Raw genomic sequence first — 26799 nt, forward strand, 5'->3', positions numbered from 1 at the left:
GAAGTTCTCCAGCGCCAAAGACAGCAGCACATCTAACAATTTATGCTGTCCTAGGTCTTTTTTACATATTTATCCAAAGGCACAATGGTATCGTAAGGGTTATCATCAAAGCCACTAAGTCCTGAAACTCTCCTACCAATCCCTAGAAACAATGTTCTGAAAAACAAAGATACCACACACACATACACACACAAAAGTACTGAAAAAATTACAGGTGATAGATATTTTTAAACCCTCACCGTTCTTTCCCCTAGTCTAAATGCCATAAAATCCCAGTAGCTTAAACTGCTGTAAGAATTTAAAACCTATCATTCACCTCAAATCACAAGTTTTACTACACATTTTTCACCTCCTTTAAAAACGAAAACCCAGATTCAGCTTTTAGCAGAAGTGAGACTATTGCTTCACCATGATTAGATATAAGCAAAGGAAAACAAACAAACGAACTGGGGGCCTAATGTTGTCAACGTTTGTTCCACACACAGTGCTTTACTCGGTACTCCTCAGCACTAGCACACATGGTAGTTTTTGCAAAATCGTGGCCTTGTTTTAGTATAACACAATCAAGATAATTTTTACAAGGTCAGAAAGTTGGAATAAGAGGAAACAAAATCCAGGGCAGTTGTGTCTGGAATCAATTAGGTTTATGTGCTTTTCAGATGCTGCTTGTCTTTCTATTAAATAGTATTTCAATGTATACATACCATTAGCGTGTACCTAAAAGTATGCATTGCATACAATAAGTTTCTCACTTTATTTAAACCCACCTAAACTAGGGACATCAGGAGGTCAAAAAAGGAGAAGAGGTGTTCATCTGCGAGCGTTGAAATGGTTTCACTTTGAGTTTACAGTTTAGTTATCTGCCGCCTCAATGACAAACTGCTCAGAAGGGCCAGATGCCTGGGCATGCCTGTGGCGTACTCTACCTGTCCAAAAAGCAAATTAAAACTGAAGGAGTTGTCCAGGCAAATACTGACTATGCCCACTGTCAACTTTCAAGCACGTCTCTGGGTTTTAAGATTTAGAGCAATGAGAAAAGGCTATTTTATCTTCGTAAGATGAAACTTTACTGTCTGGGCATCATACTTAGTAGGGAATCATCCACAGAAGACTTTAATTAATGAAAAGTTGACTTTATGGGGAATTCCCGTTTTCTCTACATTGTTTTCTTCTCTAGACGAGGCCAGTCTAGTTTATACTAAAATTAAAGCCACTATCAGTACAGAGGGCATGTGAAGGGACATACAATCCAGATAGATTCTTGCTGCATTCACAATTAAAATACGTGACAGGAAAAATGTTTACTTGTTGCTAATGTTGTGAAAAAATTTACAGACATAAAAGTTCAATTGTCTAACCACTTAAAGATCAAAATATTTACCTTCGCCGCTTTTCTCATTTTGCCAAGTTCAAAAATAAAGTGAAAGAAAATATTTTTCCCTCACTGCAGTAACCTTTTAACGTAAGAAGTTGAAATTATTTTGGAGATAGCATCATAAATAATGCAGTGAAAGAACTTGAAAACCTCAAATTTCCTATTATTTTTCTAAGCAGAATAGCTATATTGTGTCTTTACTGTAAATAGCCAGTCACAGAGCTGGCTAGGTACGACAACACACAGGTCAGCAATGCTTCAGCTGGGGCTGGGTCAGTGGAGGGACTCTGGGACGGGCTCCAGGCAGATTCGGCAGGGAGAAGGTGGGGGGCGACAGGCTGGGCTGCCCTTGCAGTGACCACAAGAAACCCAGGCCCAGGTTGCTGGGAATAGTTTCACTGCTGAAGTCACCCCTCACACAGCCCTCCCACATCTCCTCACACACACGCAATAGCGCGGCTCCGCGCTCGCGTAGCAAGGGGAGAACGCTCACCGCCGGCGAGGCTGCGTGCAAAAAGCATTTGTTGAACAGGCAAATACAACATTAAGGGAAGTCCCCCGGAGGGTCTGAAGAAGTGGCCTGGCTTCAATACGCCAACAGCTGCCATGGTTACTGTAATGCCAGGGGATCGGATCCCACATGCAAAGCGCTGACCTGACTTTGTGCCCCCTCCTCTCAGTTTGGGGAAGACTCCTCACGCTTGTCAGCGCTCTTGCTCTAGGAGGAAATCTCACCTTTTAAGGTTCAGCCGTCTTTGCTGGACTGGGCTTTGGGCGCGCTCCTTCGCGGCGCCCTTCCACAGCGAAGCACAAGCAACGCGGCACCTCCTGACGGGCTCGGTTTACAAGGCCCGAAAGGTTGGACCCGTTTCCTCAAGCTACCGTTACGTCCCCTCACAGAAACTCCGCGGGGAACCCCAGCCAAGTTTGTGCAGGACGCTGCGCACACACGCCGAGGGAGCAGCTCCTGAGGATTTTGGCTGAGATGGGGAAAGCGACCCGAAGCGCTCGGCTCTCCTCGGCCTCCCCCACGGCCGAGGGCCGCCGCCAACCAACCGCCTCGGGTCACCCCCTCGTAACGCCGCGGCCCGGCCCGCCGGACCCCAGGCGGCCCGCCCCGCTCGAAGAGGCCCCTTGGGGCTGCGGCAGCGGGGCCAACGGGCCGCGGGTGCCGCGGGGAAGAGCCAGCAGCGGGTGACAGCCCCCGCCCGGGGCGGCGGCCCCGGGGGGATGGCGGGCCGGACCCCGCCCGCGCCGCCGCCCGCTACCTGCGCCCCTCCCCCCGCGGGACGGAGGTTGCCGTGGCGACGGCCGCGCTCAGGCGGCGGGCCGGGCGCCCGAGCCAAAGCCCCCCCGCAGGGCTGCGAGGAGCCACCGGCGCGGCGCGCCCTTCCCCCACCGCCTCCCCGCCGAGCGCCCCCGCCCCCCAGGGGGAACCCCCTCCCCGCCCCCTCCCGCCGCGACAGGCGCGACCGCGGCCGCTCCTCCCCCCGCCCCCCAACGGCCCGCTCCGCCCGACGTCACCCCGGCCGGGCTCTCCTTTCCCTGACGGCAACTGCCCGGCCGCGCTGATTGGGCGCGGCCGCCGGCCAATGGGAAGCACCGCCCCCTCAGTCGCCGCCCGCCCCCCCCCCCCCCCGTGCCGCCGCGGAGCGGAGCGCGGCCGTCCCCGGCCCGGCCCGGCCCGGCCCCTGCGGGAAGAGCGCCCCGGCCCGACTGCCGGCCGGCGGGAGCGGACCCGGGGCGCGACGAGTCACGGCCCCGGCCTGCGCACCGCGTGGCGGCGGGGGCGGCGCTGCCCGGCCGGCCGGCGGTCGGGAGGGCCCTGCGGGCCCTGTGCGGAGACCCGGCGGGGCGCCCCGTCAGGGCCGGGCTTCGCCGGAGCCGCCGTGTGCGGGGCCCGCCGCCGCTCCGGCTCCCCCGCGCGGGCAAAGCTGCACCCGTTTGACTTAAGCCCCCCCGTAGACGTATTTATTTCGGTTTAATAGGTGTTTATGGTACGTTAGCCCGGGCCTGTTCCTAATCAATCCGGGCTGCATCCAAATAACGCAGGTTTAGAGCGGCCCCGGAGCGGCCCCGGAGGCCTCGGTGCCAACCGAGCAGGTTTTTGCCTCGCACCTGTGGATAAACTGGCGGTGGCTCGGGAGCGGATGGGCCCTGGTGCCCGGGGCAGGGCCGAGCGGGGCGGCTGGTCGGGCCGCCTCGCCGGCGGGAGGACGATGGCTCTGCTTGGGCTGTGGTGTGTCACGCTCCCGACCGACCTCCCAGACCGACCGCTATCACGATGGCAAGAGCGAAAGCGTGTCAAACACAACAGCCTTCCCCGGCAGGATGGAGGAAGAGGAAGCTACAGCACATGGATATCGGGGTAGGCTTTTTTCATTTTCTGCCCCGGCTTATGGTAGGAGCACATGGTCGTCGTAACAAGCCACGGCGCTGGGAGGAAGAATTGCCTCATGGAATTGCAAGCACTTTCCAAGCAAAGGTGGAGTCTGGAGCAAACAGCAGATCCAGCCGATAGCGGTTGATAAGCCTGGGGAGTATCGTATTGCTGCTTTGCATACCTCAAAGAGATGCCTCAGTCCTTGTGGAGCAGGAAGAGGAGACAGCTCTAACAGACTGGCTCCCAGCACCCAGATAATGAGAGACATCTCCTCTCTTCCTGCAGCAAGCAAGCTTATTCCTTGGCTCATGAAGCAATGGTTTCAGCAGCAGCTTTTTCTCTACTGCAACCCTGAATGGATCCTCTTTGCATTTGGTGAGCAACAATAACTCAACAACTGTAGAACTTCAGAGTTCATCTGACATTGAAGGAAAACCGCTTTTCACCTTGCATAACAATTGAATTAAACTGGAAAGCCAGTAGGACGGAATGAAATTATGTATGCCTTCAAAATAAAAGCCCAAAACAAACAAAAAAGCCACCATCACTCAGATGCTGCTTGGCCAAAAGAAATTGCTAATAGGCAACTGCATTTTTCTTCCGTGTTTGTACTGAAACCACCTACTGCTAGAGGGTGACCTGGGAGATAGGATTTAGCAGCCCCCATGCAGGGCTGTCAGTAAGGCAAACCTTCAGCCTTGCAAACCACCTAGTGCTCCATGCCCAGGGTTCGTACCACCAGCTCCGGCTATCCAGACTTTTGCAGCACGTCTACACTAGGCACAGCTCAGTCAGCTTCCTTGCGTGTCCCATGCTTCTCCCGGGTCCTCAACAGAGTTAAATAGGTGGGTCTGTGACCAACCATGTATGTTTAATATAGCGGCATTGTTTTAAGCAGACATCACTTCATCCAAAGTAGCCAAACTAAAGTGTTTTTACCAGTGACAGTTAGTAAAGGTCTTCCAGAAGAATAGGGAACAGTAAATATGCTGCTCCTTTTCTTGAATCATTCCCCCTAAACAGACACCACATCACGCCCTCCAAACTCCAACCAGGAAAGGAAAAGGTGGGAGAAGTAACAAAAAGGAAGAGGAGATGTGAAGAAACGTACAAGAAACAAGACATGGAGCTTTGGAAACTGGAAATAAAATAGGCTCAGACCTGGGTAGGAATCCAGAGAAAATGCCAAAGTATTAATTTATGATGCACAGTGGTCATTCCTGCAGGCCAATGCTGTGAGATAATTGTATAAGCTAGGTTTTCTTCAGTGGTAATGATGCCCTTTTCTCTGAAGTTACGTGGCTTTACAGAAAGACATCTCAGACAGGATTACAATAGTGCACGTATTTTACTTCACAAACTTCATTTCTGCTTCACAGCAACAGCTACGGGAGACACCGCAAGCGTTTTAGTTTCTGTGCAGGAATGTTTTAGTTGTGCGATCAGAGCTGAACACCATGAGGCAAGGAGAATCACCACAGCCCGTCCTGTCCGTTGGATTTCTGTACACCACTGGTAGCTGACAGACCTTCGTCGGTGACCAGCTAGTTTAGGTCAGTCAGTCATGCTTTGCTTAGAAGTGGCTGGATCGACTCTCAAGGACACCAGAAACAAATTCTTTTTTGTTCCAATATTCTCCATCTTAAGTACTTTTGACATGAACCTAAACCAGCAACCCAGAAGTAAGGTCCAGCCATCCTCACAAATCAGAACGGGATAGAAAAAAAATGGAAAAAAGAATCTGCTTCCAACGGCATTCAAGACAAAGCTTTGCTGCGTTTGTATACAACAATCCCAGACAGGCGTATGTAGATTCAGGTATTTTTTGAGCCAGCACTTGGCAAGTTAATTTGCCCCATGCCCTCTGCTGCTGTTTCTGTTCCCATCTCTCCTCCTTAAACCACACATACGTGTCTTCAAATTCTGGAAGTTACCTCAGCTCCAGTCTTAGCGTTGCCAAGGTGCACCTGGCAACAGGGTGTCCAAATTTAAAAGTTCCTCCATCACAGCCAGCCCAGTGCTACGGTTCTCGAGCAGCGACACCTTCCCAGACATAGGTGGCAGCGTTCAGCTGCTGGGTAACACTTGCTGAACTGACAGCCTCTCTCCGCATCTTCTTCATGGGAGACAGCAAGCAACCCATGGGTTTTTGTCTTCCTGGGTGCCCTTGTTATTTAACTGTCTTATAAGTCACATTATTTCAAACATTTCCTGCATCTGAAAATGTTTTCCCAAGCCATAATCGGACAACGTACTGTTCACTTGGCTATTTTAACTCGAACAATGTTAAATTGACAATTGTTAGAATTGTGCCTTGGTCTCTCTCGAGCTGTCCTCTCACTTAGGGATTTTCTTGCCTCCCAGTATTTTATGTCTAAGTCTAGGAAAAGTAAACAATCAGTTTCCAGTTAGTCTGATACATGGCACTGGGCTTCGCTTAAGAAAGAAAAGCTAATTAGATCCTGCTATAATTTACACCAAATGCACCATAGTCCCAATCATCAGCAAGATTCTGCCCAATATAAACATTTATATCTCTGACTCTTTAAAGAAGGAATTTTAAAAATCATAACTATGCTGGGGGGGGAAGGGAACCATGGAACATGTTGATGCATTGACCCATCTGCATCCATGCTGCCATGGACAATTTTACAAGAACTGTAATTCGGGATAGGAATTCAAATGGCTGTACAGGCATTGTAGTAGACTGGATTCTAAATAAACTTTTGAGTAGATTTTCCCTCCACCTTATTTCACCTCTCTGTCACACAGAGCCATGGGACGTAGCAGTTAAATCCCATGTCCAAGTATCGGAGACACATTCCAGTTTATTTGTCAAAAGTTTTTGGACATACTCATCACCACGACAGGGAGATTTGCAGTATTGAAGGTTGCAACCAACCACAATTTTTTAAAATTTACGTGAACAGTTAGTATAGAATAGTGATTTCTTCAATCAGCGCTCCCGTGACAACAGGGTACTTTTTTTAGACTGGGGTAAAACCGACTGCGGAGCACACTGGTTTTGCCTTCTCCAGCTCGGATGGCCCACGGTAAGATTGCTACAGCAACCACCTCTTTCCTCAGGCCAATCCTAAAGCAGGAGCACTTCCCCCCCACCTCCCCAGCTGCTAAGCAAAGAATAAACTTTTAGCTTCGCCCCTCCTTTATTGGAAGGGGAATAGGGTAATATGCTGTAATTGGTTTTCCATGTTTGCCAAGAGTCTGTTTCCTCTTATCATCCACGATATTTAACATAAGTCTTGTAATAGTTCCAAAAATAATATAATCTGTCCCAAGAATAAAAATGATAGATCCACAACATGCTGCTTTTTTGTCATGGTCTTGGTTTCGTAACATTCTGTTAGTAGTTTTTATTGCCTAATGTTGTGGTTTCTTTCATAGCAGCAGACCCAGTAAAGACATTTCATCAGCTACTTACACAGCAGCAGCCTGGATTATTTACAAATGGAGATTTCAGTACCATATTAAAATAAATCACCACTGCATACTGTTAAAGTTACATTGCAGTAATGTGGCAGAAGAAAACCCAGAGATTCTAGGGGGAGGAGCATTAAGTACATACAAATCATAAGTATGATATCAGCAAACAAATTTATTAAGATACCCAAATAAAACCTGTTAGTCTTCCTCCTTCTCCCCTCTCTCCTCCCATGCAATAGTGGAAGAGGAATAGGCAAATTATATCCCCCCACGCATGCAAAACAGTACACGCAGTATGTGTAACAAGTAACAAAACCCATGCAGTACTTCCCTCATGACTTTATATCATGCCTGAGATAGTACATCCCTCTCTCCCTCCGCCCCGCCCTTCCAGCCCCAAAGCAAATGCCCCATATTGGGCAAATTCCCTTAAGCGTAGGTGTAATGGACATGGAGCGGTAAAGATGGAGAGCAGCACTCTGCTCACTGGATTCAGTTTGAATGAAAGAATACCAGAACAGACAAGACAAAAAGGAGATCATACACAAGAGAAACTTGATATAGGAGGCGGGGTGAAAAAAAACCCCAAACCAAACAAAAAAAACCCTAAGAAAGCAGCTGTAGGACAATCAGCAGCGTCAAAAGAATAGTCCGTCAAGGGGAATCGCCATCTCAGGCTTCAGCATTTACAAAAGCAATACCCCCCGGTAACAACTTCGACAAAAATGCAGGCACATTGGGGTGCCCTCATTTAGAATGATTACTTTAAAAAAAAAAAATCCTTTAATGCCAAAAATTGTCTAATGATATTTCTAAGTTTTTTTAATACACATTTAATACAGTTTAACTGTAACTGAGAGCCTGGTAAGAGGTTTTCCTTTCTTCCCGAGAACAGATTTAGTGCTCCAACAGTCACAGGTAAACTCTTAAGGCAGAAATAACTTTCCCAACTGAAATGTATGCCATTTAGCCTAAAACTAATCTCTGCCCTTCTAACCCCACCAATACATAAATATTGCGGTTGAAGGCTCTTCGACTAGTCAGCGACACAACGAACTAAGCATCGCAGGAAGCGCAACACAGCAGAAAGGAGACATCTCTGGAGCAGGGAACGGAGCGCGCGCCGCCTGCTAGGGGCTTCAGGCAGCCCCTCGTTAGTCTGGCTTATCAGTAAGTGTTTTGGCAGTCAGTTACCTTAAGTCACCGCCGAGTCTGGTCTTGCACAAGAATAAATCAGAATGATTGAAGTCGACAGAAACACACAGGCATAAGATTGAGGGGGAGTGTTGATCTTTCTTAAATGACTGCCAAAATTCCCGGAGCATCTCATTTTAAGTAGAAATAAGAGAGACAAGTCTTAAAATCATGCTTAGAGGATTTGTCACTCCAACGTTACTCTTTTTAAGTTAACTATGGTTTTCTACCATATGCAAAACTGGGAGTACAGGGAAACTGCACCGTGGTACGATTTTTCAGTATCAATAGTAGCCTTACATTACGTAACGGTTGTACAAGTTGCTGGGGAATGATGAGATGTTTCAATTCTGTGGTTATGAAAACGCAACCGGTAAAAGCAACGGGAATTCAACGTGAAAGCTAGGCAAGTTATCAGCCACTCGTGTACAAGTAAAACCGAAACCTGTGGAAGAATAACCCTGTAGAGCACATGCTCTAGAAGTAAACCCTGCTGCGAAGTTCTGTGCTATATAATTTTCAAATTCCAGTAGGATGAAAGAGGATCAGCGGCTTCTCAAAAAACCACTAAAATACCCAGATTTCTAACTGGCAACAAAAGGACTATGTATGCACAAAGCTTGTGACAAAAAGCCAGGCAGAACGCAAGGAAACTTCAGTTTTGCTCTAGCTCCTCTTTGAAAGTACCAGATTTTTATGTAACGCACAGTACAAGACTGGCATGTAAGCCAGGACCAACCAGCAGGATCAAAGAATCAATATGCACACGTGACTACAGTAAATCACAGCACGTCCCTCCTGCCCTTCACCCCCCAAAAGAAGTGCTGGTGGCTCTTTGCTATAATAGCCCTAGATTCCTGGTCAATTCTATACACCTTCCCTGCTTTCAGAAAATGAGTGGCTGTCAGAAGCTTTAGCTTTGTAAATCATCACCACTTAAAACAGCATGCATTTTTGTTGTTCTCGGGATAGGGTACAAATTCCCCTCCTCTGCTCTCTTAACAGGGGCAATTTTTAAGGCTAAGAGGAATTTACTCCCATTTGTAACGTAGCTGAGGCTGCTATAGAAGAGCATGCTTTCCTCCCATCTCATCTCAAGCAATTGAGTTCTGCAACGCTGCCAGTTCCAAAAAATCTTCAAGCAGTTAATTCAAGCAAATACTCTTGTTCGTTCTTTCCTTCTTGTGAGCATCTAGTTACTACAAGCCAGTTTTCCCTCAGCACCAATGCAATTCAGTCCTATGGTTTTACTGTCATGCAACACAATTTTCAAACTTCAGCTGAAACAGTGTTTGTGTTTTATAAATGCAAACATCATATAACAAACAGTTAATAGCTGAAAGTATGTAAATGGAGTACCCTCTTAAGAATTTAAATAGTTGAAACAATTATACTGCATTGCTTATAATGCTCCTGAATGTGTAAGAAAGATTTGAAGCTGGCAACTAATGCAAATCCTTACCGGTTGTCCCTTCCCCCAGATACAAACAAAAGGTTCCACACAGTTTTTTTAAACTTTATTTAATCTCAGAACCACTGCTATGTTACACCTGTCAGGCTGAAGTTTATTCACTTCCGATGTTAAAGTTCTGACAATAAGAGTGGATGACATGAGGATCCACGTCCCCCAGTGCTGTGTTGCAGTCAGTATTGGTCCAGTAAGACAAAAGTTTTGCAGTCACGCCCCCCCCCCCCCCCCCCCCTTTTTTTTTAGATACGCAAAGCATGGCCTAGCATTAGTGTCACCCTTTTATCTGTATAAATAGGATGAGCTGGAAACTCAGTTGTTTCCTCATTTGTAGGAAAAGTGACATGAATATTCTGTACTTTAACAAATAAACACTTAAATACAGGATTTTGTTTTGAACTGTTGCAACCCTTTCATTTGAGGCAAAACATGCCCCCCCCGACCACCACCATAATAAGTACCAATGCATTTCTAGTTTTGATTTTCATCAAGATTTCCAAACTGGCAGATTTTATTTTCACACCCTCTTCACAATAGACAAGATGCTTACCATATATTTAGGATTACAAGTTGTCACTAAAAGAAAACTTTACACAACCACTGTACATTTAGGTTGAAAAAACTGTCCTTGCATGAAAAATATACCTAGAAATCAAGTGGCGAACAAGAAAAAAACATTAAGAAAAGATTAACGTTTTTATAATGTGCCATTTTAAATTTATCAACTCCTCCTCTACTTTTCATTCATACTCTGTTTTTACCTATAGTATACATTAAGGCAAACAGCTAATCCATTTCTGAAGAGGTGCTGTGGAAATTGTGGACAAACAGCAAACATTTGGCATTAAAATAGATAGCACATATGTAGCCTCTAGTAATATACATTAAGCATTTCTCTTGGACTTCAGGATAATGACAGGGGAGGATGAACATGCTAACAATGTCAAAAAGGCTTAAAATTTAGCGTCCAAGCAATGTCTATCAACGCTTCTGTAGTTTTCAAGCTCTAAGTAGTATAGAATTTATGCAAATGCATTAAAGAATTCTAGCTTGGCAAGTACACCCAAGCAGGTTATTAAACTATATATACAGAAAGTGATAAATACAGAATTAAAAGAGTCCTTCTGCTTCTCTTTATAGCCTTGAAAATTGACAAAAAACTTGAGGACAGCTCTACAATATTAAACATTAGGTAACCGCAGGAGCTGGGAAACCTAACTACACAAACTGATTAAAATACTCAGATGACTTTGTAGTGTTTAATACAATTCAGTTCGTAGTCAAGGGCACAAGACAACATTTAACAAAAATAATCACATCAATTGACCTAGAAATCAAATGTAAATAGATATGAATACAATCTCCAAAATCTGTCTTTAAGTGAACATTAACCATTTATTCAAAGTTATACAAGAATTTGAAGGATAAAGTCTTCTTCTGCAACAGGAAACCAGCTTACAAGTTTCATGTCTCAGCTGAATTGAAGTGGAGGCGAGCGGGGCGGAGGGACGGGTGAACAAACAAGTTAGTAGGCCCCATCCAGGCAGCTAGAAAGTAAAAACAGGCTCAACAGCAGCCTCCTCCAGCTTGTTGTCCTCCCTGATTGCCTGCAAGTGTTGCGTTAGTAGCAGCATGTTGAGGACCAATTTTTATGCCATTTGCCTGAAATGAAGTTTAACACACAGTGGAATTATTTTAGAACACTAATATACTTGAAAAGTTCCTTTTTTTTTTTTAGAAGGTCATATAGCACGTTCTCCTAAGTACGCAATAAATATAGCAAAGTTTATATATTTTCTTTAGCAACATGTCCTTGGCCATTAAATATAATTTAAAGGAAGATGCTTTCCTTCTCATTTAAATTTTATCTCTATGTTAAACTCTGTACCTTCAACTCCTAACACAGACACAGAGCAAGAACTGTATTTGAATACTACTTGGCATAAGGCTTTAAAAATACGTAGCATTTGCGAGGAATGTACAACCTCTCCCCTCCAACCAAAATCTCCGTTAGTTTAATAGTTTAATATAAAACTTTTCCTCTCTAGACAGCGTTTCTTTCTCTGTTGAATCAGCTGTAGAGGCTAAGGGCATACGAGTGTTCTGTGTCATCAATAATTTCTATGATCCCAAAAGACATGGCTACTTGCCAAGAACCCACACACAGCGTAGCTCTTTCATTCATCAAAATCACACTTATACCTTAACCCTCACTCCCTCAAGTGGATTTTACCTAAAAATACAGCACTTTGAGAAAAGTAATACAGTAGCTTCAGAAATTAAGCTCTTAAGGAAACTTTGCGTCACAGTAAATCTCAGATTTATAGTGCTTGGCAGTTGTTCTGCAACAGTAGTAGCCTTGGGGTTTCTGGCACTAGCTCAGTATTGACAGCAGCTGATGTGGTTTCTTTTCGCTCTTTGACTCCTCTTTAATAAAAAGCATGCCCTATGGCTCATTGGTTTTGCCCCCTCTGGGCTGATAGCAACTTCTTGAGGAATCAAGGAGCCAGACTTGGCATAAAGCCAAATAAATAGCACGGACTGTTGGCTCTTGACAGCATATTGCAATCAAAGCTCCATAAGGCACAGTAAAGCAGTCAGCTACTATATGAAACTCGACAGATACAACGAGCATGCTTTTTCAGACACTCTGATTGCTGCCCAATTTATATTGCACTACTGAATGCATTTTCTTTAGGAAAAGTGTTAAAGAAAATTTTAAGTTTTTCATCACTAAACTGAATTTAAGAAGTGTTTCGCCGAAACACCATATATAGACACACACACACACTTTCCAGTCAGAATTAGTGTTTTGAAGGATTACTATTCAAGTCTTATTTAGCTACAAGTTTCCTAATGCAAATACTTTGCATACTACTGAAGTTTCTCATTATTTCCTCCCTGAAGTTGTAACAGCAACATTTTTAATAGTCTAAATTTTCTCATGTTGAAATATATTAAAAGCAGAAAGAGGTGAAGCTATTTAATTGAGTCCTGCCAATTCCCTCACTACTCTTTGAACAATTCTGCAAGGACTATCACGCTTGAGAGGTGTCAGACCAACAGTCCCAGAGAGAGAATCCACCTATTCACAGAATGGATACAGAACAGAGTGGTGGTGCAGATTTTCACGTGTGGTTTCACTAAGCACCTCAGCAACGATATTTAGGGACATGCAGGGTAAAAACCAAACAAATTTGGGCATCAGAAAAGGACTGACCACATTGTCAAATTTAAACTTTGTGGTGTGACTTTTTATGTGAATGTTAACAGAGAGCTTATATGATCCTAACATTTCTATTTACTACCAATGAATTTGAATCTGCTTTTTCTATGGCCATGAACTGCTAAAGATTTTCAACAGCACAATCATTTCAAAATTCAAGAGAGACATTATAGGTCTTTCTAGGCTCTTGCATTACAAAAGTGCTCCCTGCTCCACCTCCCCACCCCCGCCCCAAACAGGCAAAGAGACAGGCCCCGATAATCTGTAATTTCAGTAATGTGCATAGGCAAAATGGCTAATCTTTTATTCCCTACAGAATCCAGCCACCTAAGCCAGGAACATTTCAAAAGTCTTTTATGTAACTCTCAAAGCAATCCCTCCCCTACACTGGACAGCTCATGGAGTGCATCTGGCATATCAACATGGTCCCCCATTTACATAGTGGAAAATTATCTTTGAAAACAGATGACACCATATGGAGAAGTGGATGAAAGTGGATTTTCTTCTCTTTTGGGGATTTATATTATTTTGTGATGCTTCATGGATGGATAGGGTCACTTATTTTAATCCATTTTTATCACAATGGCAGACAATTCTATATCCAAATGGAACAGAGAAATATTTTACTGTCCAGCCTTCTAGGGAAGGTGACTTTTGTACATTTAAAAACCAAAAAGTGTTCAGAGTACTAAAAGTTACCTCATTATTAATGTCAAAAACTCCCTCCTGGATTTTCTCGTAGATCTCCTTCGCCGTGTTAATAAATGCCTAAAATAGAGGAAAAAAGCCACAAACACAATGAATGTGATATCCTTTGGCGTAGGATGCACTAATTTGCATCCAATCTCATGTGCAGTTGTTTCAGCGAGACTTTTCTTCCTGACCTCAGCAGGAACAGGTATGACAACAGCATCCTATAACCTACCCTGAAGTAGCAATGGATCACACGCCGTTTACAAAAACGGTTGCATTTTCACAACATCTGTATTCTACAATCTGTTGTCCAGTAATTACAGGGAAAAAGTGGTTTTTAAGATATATAAATGACTTCTAAATTATTTATTTCTGACCCTTATGGATAGATTGTGTGGCAGATGGTTTCCCCTACCCTTAATATCTTTCTAACAGGCCACTCTAGATTAGAGTGCTTAGCAACATAAAACCACAGGGTACTTACAATGATGATGTAAGGATGCTGTCTGCTGGATGAAACCTTATGCTATCATTTAATATTCACCTAATTTTAGGAACATATTCTCTTTAATTAATCTTGCACACAATAGGCAATAGACATCTTAATAGTAGAAAGGAGAGGCCCCAGGTTTTATTACGATTTCTGAAAATCTGTTGTTTTAATTCAGAGAAAAGACTTTGACATTCAGGTCTGAAAAAGTGAATGATATAAATGTTTTTGGTTAAAGTTTACAATCAATGATTCCATTCTTCATCTCTCATTTAACTTTATAGGACAAGTAATGCCTAAAATAATGTATAATTTAAGAGGTGATTAACAGCAGCTAATAATTACGATCAATATCAAACATATAGTTCTTTTTGTTTTAAAATATCAACACCATGCAATCATACAAGATATGCTACCTTCTGCACAAGCCTATTACAGCAAATACAGATCTAATTCGAATATAAAAAAAGTAAACAGGGTTCATGGAGAGGAACAAATCATACCTTTCCTCATTTCTACACTGGAAGCATTTGACTGCTGAACTTGCCACCAGAGCTTTGTTTCCTAATTAACAGGACTGATATGTTTTCACCTTTAAAGGCCTTACAGCTCCCCAGAGTAATCAATCTACTGCAGCTCAATTACTGCACCAAGCACACACCACAGCCAGTGAAGGAGACTTGAACGACTGCAGCAGGAGCGGAAAGATATGAATATGCATAAACTCTAAGTGGGTGATCGAATCATCACAGAGGGTCATGAGAATTTGCAGCAAAATAATGAGAAGAATTAATCATTGCAGATTCACAAGGCACTTAGGAAGTGAGTTCGTTTTTCAAACACGCGTTAGAGTTGAGGAGAAAAATTGGCTTTTGGCCAACTACGAATTGATTCAAACTCCTCAGAAATTGGAGTTTTCAATGTAAGAAAAAAAATTCAAACTTATCTTGGTTTCTGATAACACACTAATTATTGTAATGGCCTCATACATGGGCCTACTGAAAGGTATAAGTCAAACTTTGGAAATTCACACAGCTGGCATCTGTGACAATACTTGCTTGCTTCTATTTCAGTGGGACATTAAACAGAACTTGAAGTCTTAAAAATGTGTTATGATAACTTCATGTAAACAAGCACTTAACAATTGGCACTTCTAACAATTATAGAAGATGTTGGCTAAGCACGCCTAGGCTTTTAGAATTAATGAGAATTATATTAGATCTATGAAAATTACTTTAGACCAACAAAACTAGCATTTTAACAGACTACAAACTCCAAACTAACACAACTGAGTATAAAGTATCTTCTGGATGCTACACTCAAGAACAGATCACCACAGGAATGCATCTATTCTCACAAAAAATAGTAAAATGCACTGGAAACCATAGTGTGATTTAACAACACTCAATCCCCCCACCTCTTCAACGTAGTTATTACACATGTACTGTACAAAGCAAAAAAGCATGCTGAGTTCAGTACAGTCTATTTTAATATTAAACATATTGCCTAAGAAACCATTGCTCTGAAAAATCCAATATTCCATTCACCTCAGTTCTATCATTTCAGTTGTCTTGAAAAGACGATCTGACTACCACATTCCCATCAGTGATTCTGGTGCACCACATATTAGTGTTAAAACAGCACGTACTGTTATTCTGCGTGGCAAAATGCCAGGCTGCACTGGGTCACATATAAATAATTCCTATTTGAAAACAATGGTTTGACAAGAATATAGCATATAATAAATCTACCTCATGTTTTCCTCAGTTGGTATGGGTTCTGAAAAATTACTACTAATCAGCCATGAAAAGAGACTTGCATCCCTTGAGACTTCCATTCGTTTCTTGCATCCATGTATTTTACGTTAGCTTACGCTTCAAAGTGTAAGCGGACTCAAAATAACCACCCGAGAACTTTACTGAAAACAGCAGTCTACTTGCTTTAAGAATATCACATCAGATTTTGGCAATCCATGCTAGTGCCCCAATTAGCAAGGACAAGAAGGTGAACTCTGTATAATTGACTTCTAAAAATCTCTTTTAATACTGCATGTTCTAACTCTTATCTGGAACATGCAGTATACTATAAACTCTCAATTATTTATGGGCAGTTTATCCCATTTGCAGATTAACAGAGCCATGGATGCAGAAAGACAGCGGTTTCCCCTCAAATCCAGTTTGGATTTATTAGACCATGTGCAGGGGACTGCAAGAACACAGCTGTAGCACTTCACACGCCAACTTGGATCCAGGTGCAGTTCAGCCACTTCCACACGACACAAGACCTCAACCAGTAAGCCCACACGGACTGGGCTGGCTGCCTACCAAGCCTACTGCGGTTGCACTGTACGTTCCCATAATGCTGCTGTTGCTAAAACACTCTACAAAGATACTTGAGCACTTCCACCCCACATCAGCTCAGATCCAGGTTTATTTTCACCACCCCAGGAGAGGCAGTACCAGATTCAATCTGGATTTATGCACAATCACCTGAAAGATGGCAAGGCCCTAGTACACAGTACCTCCATTACTCATAAAAGGAAGAGAGAGACTTTTGCAAAAACAGTATGTTAGACTTTCAAACATAAAAATTCTAGCCTACATTTCAGGAAAATTAAAGAAAACAAAGTAACTTCAGGAAAATGTCTACATTTAATGTTTAACTCTTGGTTTTACTCTACATCTCAAATTACTGATGCTTTTATGCATGAGACTACTGAATGTATCTGTACTACAGCATTAAAAAAAAGGTTGTATACAAGTTACTCTGATTTGTTTTAATATAACATGTTTTTCAACTGTGTTCACATTATAACTAGGTTCTCAAATAACAGTAATACCCTGCCGAGGAAAATTACATTACTGTACAAGTGGGAAAGCAAGTCATGTAAGATGCCGTCTGCCTGTTGTGTCACACCTGCACCTACTGCAAAGCTAACGAAGGAGGTTTTTGAGTCCCAATATACCAGTATAGTATCACCTTAGATGGTTTGTATAAGGAGTTTCCTAGATCATATTGCTACATGGGAACCAAGAAGTCAAGTCTCAAAAAACCCCAAAACAAAACCCAAACAACCCAAAACACAAAAACCCAACTACCAAACAGTACAGATACTGCATTTGAGATAAATTAATCCTAAAACCACTGAACATAGAATTAAATCAACTTTGACATCCATTTTATCACACAAAGTAAACGAGTAACATAGGTTTACCACCCTTGAGACAAAACCGGGAAGAATTGATTCTGTAACTGGTAAAAACAACGCAGGAAGTAAGGAAGTAAGTTCCCGATACCTCTGTCTTATGGAAGCTGTATGCAGGAGTAATAATAAGCTAAGGGCACCAGAATGCAAGTTATAGAACAGTTACCTTTAGTTTTCACTTGGCAGATGTCAATAACATCACTTCTCTTTCTCAGAAAGCTAATGCCATGCCGAATATTCCAGGACTTAGCTACAAGCTGAACTTAACAGGCAAAACTTGTAAATGAATCACTGACACTTTTCAAAACTCAGATTTTACAAGTTCATCTTTGCTTAACGTCAGAATATATCAGGTTCCGCACTGCCAGCTCATGTAACATGCTGCCCTCTGGTGGCAATACTAAAGTTAAATTTAGTGCTTTGAAATACAAATTGGGCTGTCATTATTTCTGAATGCTTTCTTACAATTAAATGAGGAATGCTTAAAGGTTAAATATCTCACAAATTCTAAAGCATGACCCCCACCTCTGTGGTCAGCCAACACCTAGAATTTCCTCCTCCTTCCCAGTTTCCTGTCTTATCTTTAAGCAGTAAGGTACAATATAGTGAGATTACTCTAGTATTAAAGAATGCATTTGGAAACAGTAACAACATGGTCCACAAATGGATTTACCCCTAGAGCATTCACCACCCCAGTGTATAAGTGGTGCTGGATGGCCACTTAATAGAGTGAGATCCCAAAGCTCTGAGCAGCTGTTTTATGCACAGTAAGACAATACTTTTTACAACTAAATGATCCTTCAGAAAGAAGCCTAGGACACTAAAGGGGATGCAGAGGGGTTAATTATCAAGCAGTAGGAAGGTGCTATATAATGAACCTACACCCCAAAAAGCACCAACACACGTGCAGCCTTATTTTTGAAGTAAAGGTGCACAGGCACAAAATGGAACTCGACAGCAATTTGTTGATATGTACCCATTGAAGCACAATCCTTCTGACAAACTTATTGGGAAGATGCACATTACTAGAGCTTGAAGTGTCTCGAAAACTCCTGCAGCTGCTGTTGAACAGTTACAAAGGATAGAGCACCTGAGGAAAAAAAAGATGAAAAAAACCACCAGAACTAAGGATCCATGTCTCCAGCAGAATCCACAGCTCAGGCAGGCAGCCATATCATACTTTCCATGCTCTTCTCTAAAGCCTGAAACCCTCGATTAACTGAGATTTTTTTATTCTGATTCTACCTTGGGATGCCCAGAAGCCCCAAGAACCGTGGCAGAGCCAGTGTTCCTTACTGCACAGCTGGGACACAGTCCAAGGGTTTGCTACAAGTAGGTAGAAGCTGTGAATCTTCACTGAAGCCAGGTGTCCTGCCCCTTCTCTCTCCCACAGCTGAATCGACATGAGCTTCACCTCTCTATTTTCTCATGGGAGAAACTGGCTAAAGTGCCAGCTTCACACAGCTGAAAGGTCACAGAACTTTGATTTCAAAGAACTTGAAGGAATACTGGTTTTGATACAAGTTAAGATAAACCTAACTGTTGGGTTATTTTTAAAGACTCATGAACTAGAAATCCTGCTCTTTTGCAAGTTCTAGTCAGATTACGTCTTGTGTGTCACTTTACCTTACTATGAAAGCTATTAACATCCTAGGATTTTCAAGTTTTATTAATTAAATCCCTGCTAACTATATTACCAGGTCAAACAACTGTTTGTTTACCAGCAATTAGTTGTGCTTAGGGAGGGTGTGGAGAGGAAATAAAAACACTTCTAAAATCAGTTCAAATTTGAAAGCTGCTAAGAATCTCATCTTTCCACGAGTTTTTCATTTTTACCCTTCAGAATATTACAAAGGCCATCTTCCTTCCCTTATCTGTGACCGAGTAGTACCACTGTTGAAGCTACAGGGGTTTTGAATATTCATTATCCATTTAAGCAAAAGTATGAAAGAAGCTGCCTGAAGAGAAAATTAAGCTACAGCTGAAACAAAACCATTGAATGACCATCCAGCTACATGTAGCAGAAGTGCTCCGTTGCTCAGTCAAAACCGTTAGTCTATTCAGATTTAATCCTAAATAATGAATCCATTATCACATTCTGTTTATGTGCAGACAACTTGGAATAACAAAGACAATACTCTTAAGATGAAAGCTTGGCATAGGGCTATATAATCCCCTCCATACGGGAAACAACTTACTAAAACCAACTCCCACACCAGGAGTCTGTGATACAGTAGTACAACTCAAGTGAGATCAGCTTCTGAACAGCGATGGTGTCTAGTACTGGTTTGACCAGTATCCAGAAAACTCTTTTGCTTAAGGTTGATCACATTAATCATTATTAAAAGTAGCAGTCTGGAGTGCAAGAAGAACGCACAAAGTTATTCCAGCTTTCCAAATACAGCTAGGTATCTTTACTCCTTGAGAATCAGTGCATGTAAATGGATTCAAACAAATGATATTCCGGGGACACAAAGATAAGTATTGTGTGCCGTAGGAAACTGCATGGTCACCCTGAGTTCATGCAGATGATTCTATTCTGCCTCTACAAGTGTTAGACACTCCCCAAGCAGAAAGCACTCAGCAAGCTCTGAACTGCATGTTTCAGATAAGACTACAATCAACAGTCACACACTGTTGTTGAACTACCAATGAAAAACCAAATGTGATAAAATTGTTAATGTCTCTCGCAAATGAGAGAAAAAAATTCTTAAGCATTATGCATAGTTTTAATGCAAGGTAGGAAAGTAACTGATGTTATGATTAAAACAAGTGCAAACGTGCCTGAGGTTGGGACCTCAGACTTAAAGCGCAAACAAAGTGAAGAGCCTACTGATAAGCACCACAGTGTTTTCTTAGAAAAAAATTACATAAGCGACATTGAATTCTGCAAACAGTACTCTGGAGCGCACACCCTTCCATCCACAATTCAAAAAAAGTAGAACAGGTATGATAACCAAGATTCTAGAAGTTAACACTAGATCCCTTTCAGCATGAATTAAACACAAGTTCAATGTTTCTACTGGGAGAAATCCAACAGTCATGCTCGGAGTGTACATTACTGAACATCTCCAAAACTTCGTCAAGATACTTTTTTTTTTTAAACACAATTGTAAAGAAAGAAATGTGCTAGTGATACAGCTTAGAAATCACTGAAGAAAAAAGCACAAAAATTCAGTTATGTTTTGATAGCTGGCTATCTTGACAGCTTTAGACAGAGGCTAAAAGGAACTCAGCAACAACAAAAAACCCTGTTTAAATAGATGTGATACCACTGAAGAGACTAGCGTAACTGGCCTTGCACAGTAATCAAATTATAACCCTGTGCTTAACTGTCCCCCCCCCCCCAATAATCCTTCTATCCTCCCAGTGATTCAGAAACTCTTCTCATCCAATCCCATTCCATATTAAACATGACGATTTCACTCTGTGGCCACACTGAATTCTTAGAAGCCTCTACAGAAACTACAAAGGAAGAGCCTACATCAACTTCCCGCTCCAACTATCAATTATCTATTGTGCAAACAGGGTATAAACATTACCTAACAGCCTTGCACAAGATAAACAGCTAACAGGATATTTTCCACTGCTAAATGTTTCCATTTAAGATGTAGGTTACGAGACATAATCCTGAAGAACACAATGAACATTTTTAAACTGTCTTAAGATCCAAGCAGTGAACAGGTCAATGTACTGGTAGGGCTAGACATTGACTAAGGCATTACACAGTGGCGGAAATCCGGTTTAAACAAGGGAAACAGCTTGAATAACATTAACAACAGAAGCTGATTTGTTCATATAAAGAAACTGCTAAAGACTCCACCATTAGCTTGCAAACATCTACAACAGACATTTATGACACAAGGTAAGATAAAGTTGGGTCAGAAACAATGTCAAACTGATCAAAACAAAGTCTAGAGGCTTGTCTTGTCACTTTTGACAGAGAAACATGTATTTTCAACTAGAGAGATGAAAAAAATCTATTAGGAAAAAAGTCTCCTCTGGCCATTTAACTGCTTCTGGTACACACAAGAGACATACACCCATGTGCTGCTGTGTTTCAATATTACATCTGCATGAAATGCAAGTAGTCTGTATGCTGAATGGCACTGACTAGGACCACAAGACTTTGATGGCTATCTGCTTGTGCTTTACAATGGTGATCTGCCTGCTAACTTATGTAGCACCACAGGTTTGTAATGCCACATTGCCCCTCCTGAATTCCTCAGTAACAAGAACTTGGTATTTGGCGTAAAAGAGCCACACAGTTACTAGCACTGCTGCTGCTGCACCAGGTATTAGTCTGGACATAGGCTAGAGACAATGAAGTTAGGAATTGCATGCCAGATCTACAGATGCTGTAGAAACACTCACGTGGTAAGCAGCCTAAGCTTCCCAAGGTAACAGGACAGACTTGATAGCATACAAGGCAATGCCCTTACTGAAGTAGCTGTTCAAAATATGTGGAATGCGGTTAGATAACCCACTAACTGTGTGGGACTGAGAACAATACAGTAACCTGTATAGCTAACAGTGTCTCAAGAATAATTAAAATGGATAAAAAGCACTTGCTATAGAGTTTCTTTACACCTGTAGGACGCAAGCTGTACAGGGAGACTTACTTATGTCAACCAAAAGATATAATAATTAATCCATCTTCTATAAACTAAAGAGACTTGAAAAAGCAGCATGAGCAGTTCAGAAAAAAGACTGCTATAACCTTGCTTTTTTACAAATTCAGAACACTTCTGAAATTATTTTCATTTTTTCCATGAAGAATTACCTCAGAAGGTTTTTAGAACTGCCTGAAGAGTCTCCCTTACTACTTCAGAAATTACTGAAACAAGCAGCCATGCTAAAAAACTAAAGATGAGTTTACCGCATTTTCTACTCTAAAAACATGCATTAAAGCATTTTTGTTAAAATAAATAAAATTGTGGTGACTAGTATTTCGAGCAGCCATGTGTGTCTATAATGAGATAGACTGCTTCCACATACTGAGGTAGGCTACAGAGGACTACAGGATTCAAGTGATTTGAGGAAGGGATGCCATGAATAATCCAAAATGATTATTTCTAAACCCTTAACAGTCTTGATTCTTTTGCCATGAGTACTTTTGCCTCAGATTCAGAAAGCAAAGTTTGAGAACCAGCTCTGTAATGGGAAAAAACACAAAACAAGTTTGGCCAGGAAATACTCTTCCTAATTCTACTTTGGACAGATACCTCAAAGTTGGATCTATTTCTCTTAAATGGGTGGAAGAATAGTTTAAGCCCTATTACTGGATACTGTGTAGCTTCTTTGTTGTCACTTTTCCTGGCAATCACACTTGCATTACTTCCTTCAGTACCCAGAAATACACTACCATTACTGCTTTGTTTTGTATAGCAACCACTAAGCAACGCAACACAGGCACAAATGCAGTGGGCCAAAGCTTTATTAGTCAACTACATGATCTCCGTATGGCAAAATCCCTCTTTTGGGAAAGAGAAAACAAGACACCAGTTGTTATCTGGGAATGTTCTAGCCTGTTGTATCTATGCATTTCCATATGTATACATGCATGTGCCTTACAGTAAAGTGTCCTTCTCTAAAGCACCCTTTTTGAGGACTATTTCCTATTGATGGGTAAGAAGGACAGAAGGCTGATAACTGAATTAAAAATAAATCTTAAATATTAGTTTTATCATTCTATAAGACTTTGTTAAATACAGAGTTGAGAAAAGAACAGAGGCCTAATAGGTGCAAATAATTCTTACATATTTCTGAAGCTGTATTCATGTAAGCTTTTGTTTGCATAAGTCTTTGTTGTTATCTAGTTAGAATCTACATCTATCATTTTGTTCCAGAGCTATATCTATCTCCAGTAAAATCACCTGCTCTTCCAACACTGCTGATGCTGTATCTTATACAGATATGTTTGACTTTAAAGATTTCTACAGGTGTCCTGGCACTGTAATGGTTAACTGCATAACCCATGCATGATACACTATAGTCACCAGTGATTTATCAGCATGGATTTAAAATACTGCTGAGTAATTAAGGGGATATTCCTTCCCCCCAAAGTCCCATAGCTTTTTTCCCCCCTTATAACCTCCATACAATTAGAGAGAGCCGCTTTGACCCCAGTAGTTCCATCTAAAAATTCTGGTACTTTTGGAAAAGATGAGTGTTCTGAGACTCAAATTAAATGCATAAAAAGTATTTGACAATTTATCTGAAACCTAAGGAATTAGAAGAAAGCGTCTGCTTCAACACTTAATACAAACGCATTTGAAAACATCTGATATAATAATCCAGATGCAAATTCAGAGACTAGCAATGTCCAGCTTTTTAGATCCAGTCTATTTCCATCAATGCAAAAATTCAACAGTATAAATACATATTCTTTCTAGTAGAAAAACCTTTACTTTCTTAGCCCTTAATCTCCCAAAGAAGCCAGTAAAAATGTTCTCCACTGCCACCACATAAGGTAACATGAGTAGACAGAGGGCCACAGCTTTCTTCTGTTTAAAATTTCATCTAATTTTAGGTGAATTACCTCAAATGTTGTTCTTCCTGTTTAGTTTCTACATCCTCAGGCAGTCACAAAACTATCATTTCTTTCCAGTCCTGAAGTCAAGTACTGAAAGCTTGCTAGATTTGCCTCCATTTTGCACACTACTTGTTCTTTCCTCAAATGTTGCCCATTCCACACGATTTCCTCATTCCCTTCTGTTTTTTTGATACTGTACAGTCCAGAATCAGCATTAAAATGAAAATGGTCTCTTCTTTTGTCCACAAAGTGATATCTTTTACCTTCCGTGCCTACTATTTCTCCTCACTTATTTTTACTGGCTCAAAGATTAAGATTTTGCTCTTTCAGTTGTAACTATTCTAGATCATGCCACCTCTTTTAGTGTTGACTGAGAATACCATTTAAGGAATGCATTTGATTGTCACTAAAAAGGATTATATCCTAAAGCTTTTCCATCAGAATTAGAAAGTTAGCACATGCAAGCAATCACTCACTCGTATCATTATCAGAAGAGGATCCTATTTCAACTTTTTTGATAGAGAACTTTATGCCCATTTTCCTCTTGATAATCAGAGATGTATTAGGTACTGGACAGCTCATTCACTAGCACGTATTTTTTGACATGGAGAGAGGTGCTAATCTTAGAATCAGGTAGTAACAAACCAGAATGAAGTCAGTGAAAGCTGTTTGTTACTCTTACTATAACTTTTAAAAAAACACTAAATATTTAAAAAGTAGAAGACTTTACCACTGAAAGAATACCTCATTGCTTGTCCACCATTTTGCGTTTAGGACAATTTTGGAAAAGAGTAAGGGCAGATTACGTCGCATGAGAAGCTGAACTATGTCATGCTATTGTAAAAAAGGGTTAGTAAGTGGCAATATATGAACTGAGTAATGGCCTGAAAGACATATGAAGCAAACTTTCTGTTTTACATCGCACTAACATCTCAGCTGGAGCTCTTTGTCCACCACTGTCTGGCTAAGATGGAGTTAGTTTTCTTTACAGCAGCCTGTATGGTGCTGTGTTTTGGATTTGTGACTTAAAACAGCACTGATAACACACCAATGTTTTAGCTACTGGTGAGCAGTGCTTACATAGTGTCAAGGTTTTCTGTTTCTTACTCTGCCCCCCACAGTGATTAGGCTTGGGGTAGGCAAAATCTGGCGGGAGGACACACAGATAGGACAGCTGACCAGAATTGGCCTAGGGGATATTTCATATTATATGACATCATGCTCAACAATAAAAACCAAAGGGTAGTCTTTCCAAAGTAGCTGTTGCTCAGAGACTGGCTGGGAATCAATCAGTTTGTGGGAAGTTGTGAGTGACTGCCTTTCCATCGCTCTTCCCCCCACCTCTTTCCTTCATTTATTAAACTCTATCTCAGCCCCTGAGTTTTTCTCACTTTGGCTCTTCTGGTTCTTTTCCCCATCTGACTGGACAGGGGGAGTGAGCGAGCAACTGGATGGGCGCTTAGTTGCTGGCTGAGGTCAACCCACCACAACCACCCTTCAAGAAAGGCGTGCAGTAAATCAAGGTGAGATATGTAAGAACTTTTTTTTTTGTTATAAGCAAAACTTCAAAAGACTTAAGTTCTTTACTCTAAAGTAGCAAAGACTGTAAAAAATTATTCAAACACATAGCAGACTACAGCAACCAAGATAATGACCTCTTCAGCTGCTCTGTAGAGGACAGAAAAATAAATTGCATGTGTGAATTGCAGCAAAGATGATTCCTGCTAGGTAGCGAAGGGGAAAGATGACAACAATACAAATACCAAAACATTGCAATAGATTGCTCTGAAGAGCTTATGAAATATTAGAGGTCTTTAAAACAGGTTAGATTGACATCTGCCAAGGATACCAATAGCTTGGCTTGCTTTGGACTAGCAAATCTATTCTAGTCTTACTTTTTAGATTTCAGGACAGACAGAAGTACCTATTTCTCTGATCAAGTATTTTGAAAAAGAACAAGTATATTAATTACTAGAGTCTCAGCAATGTAATTAGTGCCATGCAATCAGATACAATGTAGACATTGTCTTTCTCGTAATATAAAGAGTACTTAATTCAAGTTGAGGAATCCAAAACCTAGAGGAATAGTATCTGTACAAATAAAGCGCAATTCAAAACAACTGTTTTACTAAAATACCAGTATTAAGCAAAGTTACCTCCTCTACATTGGAAGCAGTTTTGGCAGATGTCTCCATAAAGATAAGTCCGTGCTCTCGTGCAAATGCTTCACCTTCCTCTTTCTTGACTTCTCGTCTCGATTCTAAATCACTGGAGATAAAAAAAAATAAATTAGTCACATGGTCTAACCTGTCCATGTAAATATTATTCTTCAGAGACATGGTTATAAGCCAAAAGCCCTCATTAGAACTCACATACATATGAATATCTACTCAAGCCCTTACATAAAGTAGAATTAATGCAAGTCTTGCACTTACAGTATATGGAGTAGCCACAGACATCAGACTTGCTTGAGATATCAATCCTAGCTGACATAGATCTTATAAAAGACTTCATGAAACGGCTTTCAACAGGATGCATGTATACTTATCTAGCTATTCCTTGAATGCTAACTTTAGACATTGTCATTTTAGGTAAATATCACTTTTCCAGTATAATGTTATCTACCAATCCACACTGTAAAGCTGAACTCATAAGCAAGTTTTACAGAAGATTTCTTAATGATATTAAAAATAATTTTAAAATTAGAGTTCATTTTTTCTATTCAGTAACAAAACTTCATACAGTCAATTTCTGTTCTGATAAAAAGACTTAAAGCAAAAATAAGT

General features: G+C 41.4%; 2 protein-coding genes across 2 annotated transcripts in view; both read right to left on the reverse strand.

The window, feature by feature from the left end:
* CHD7 (chromodomain helicase DNA binding protein 7) overlaps nt 1–2562 on the reverse strand; it is a 145275-nt gene extending 142713 nt beyond the window's left edge. The window contains exon 1 of the mRNA XM_076329658.1: nt 2111–2562. The gene's annotated coding sequence lies outside the window, so the exon portion shown is untranslated. The remainder of the gene's footprint in view (nt 1–2110) is intronic.
* A 7777-nt stretch (nt 2563–10339) lies between these two features.
* RAB2A (RAB2A, member RAS oncogene family) overlaps nt 10340–26799 on the reverse strand; it is a 45047-nt gene continuing 28587 nt past the window's right edge. Inside the window, exons 7-9 of the mRNA XM_076329662.1 lie at nt 26170–26281; nt 13790–13858; nt 10340–11526 (exon numbers count right to left, since the gene is read on the reverse strand). Of these exons, the coding sequence (XP_076185777.1) occupies nt 11431–11526; nt 13790–13858; nt 26170–26281 (277 nt within the window). The 3' untranslated portion in view covers nt 10340–11430. The remainder of the gene's footprint in view (nt 11527–13789; nt 13859–26169; nt 26282–26799) is intronic.

Source organism: Aptenodytes patagonicus, chromosome 2 (genome assembly GCF_965638725.1).
Source record: "Aptenodytes patagonicus chromosome 2, bAptPat1.pri.cur, whole genome shotgun sequence".
Classification (NCBI taxonomy): domain Eukaryota; kingdom Metazoa; phylum Chordata; class Aves; order Sphenisciformes; family Spheniscidae; genus Aptenodytes; species Aptenodytes patagonicus.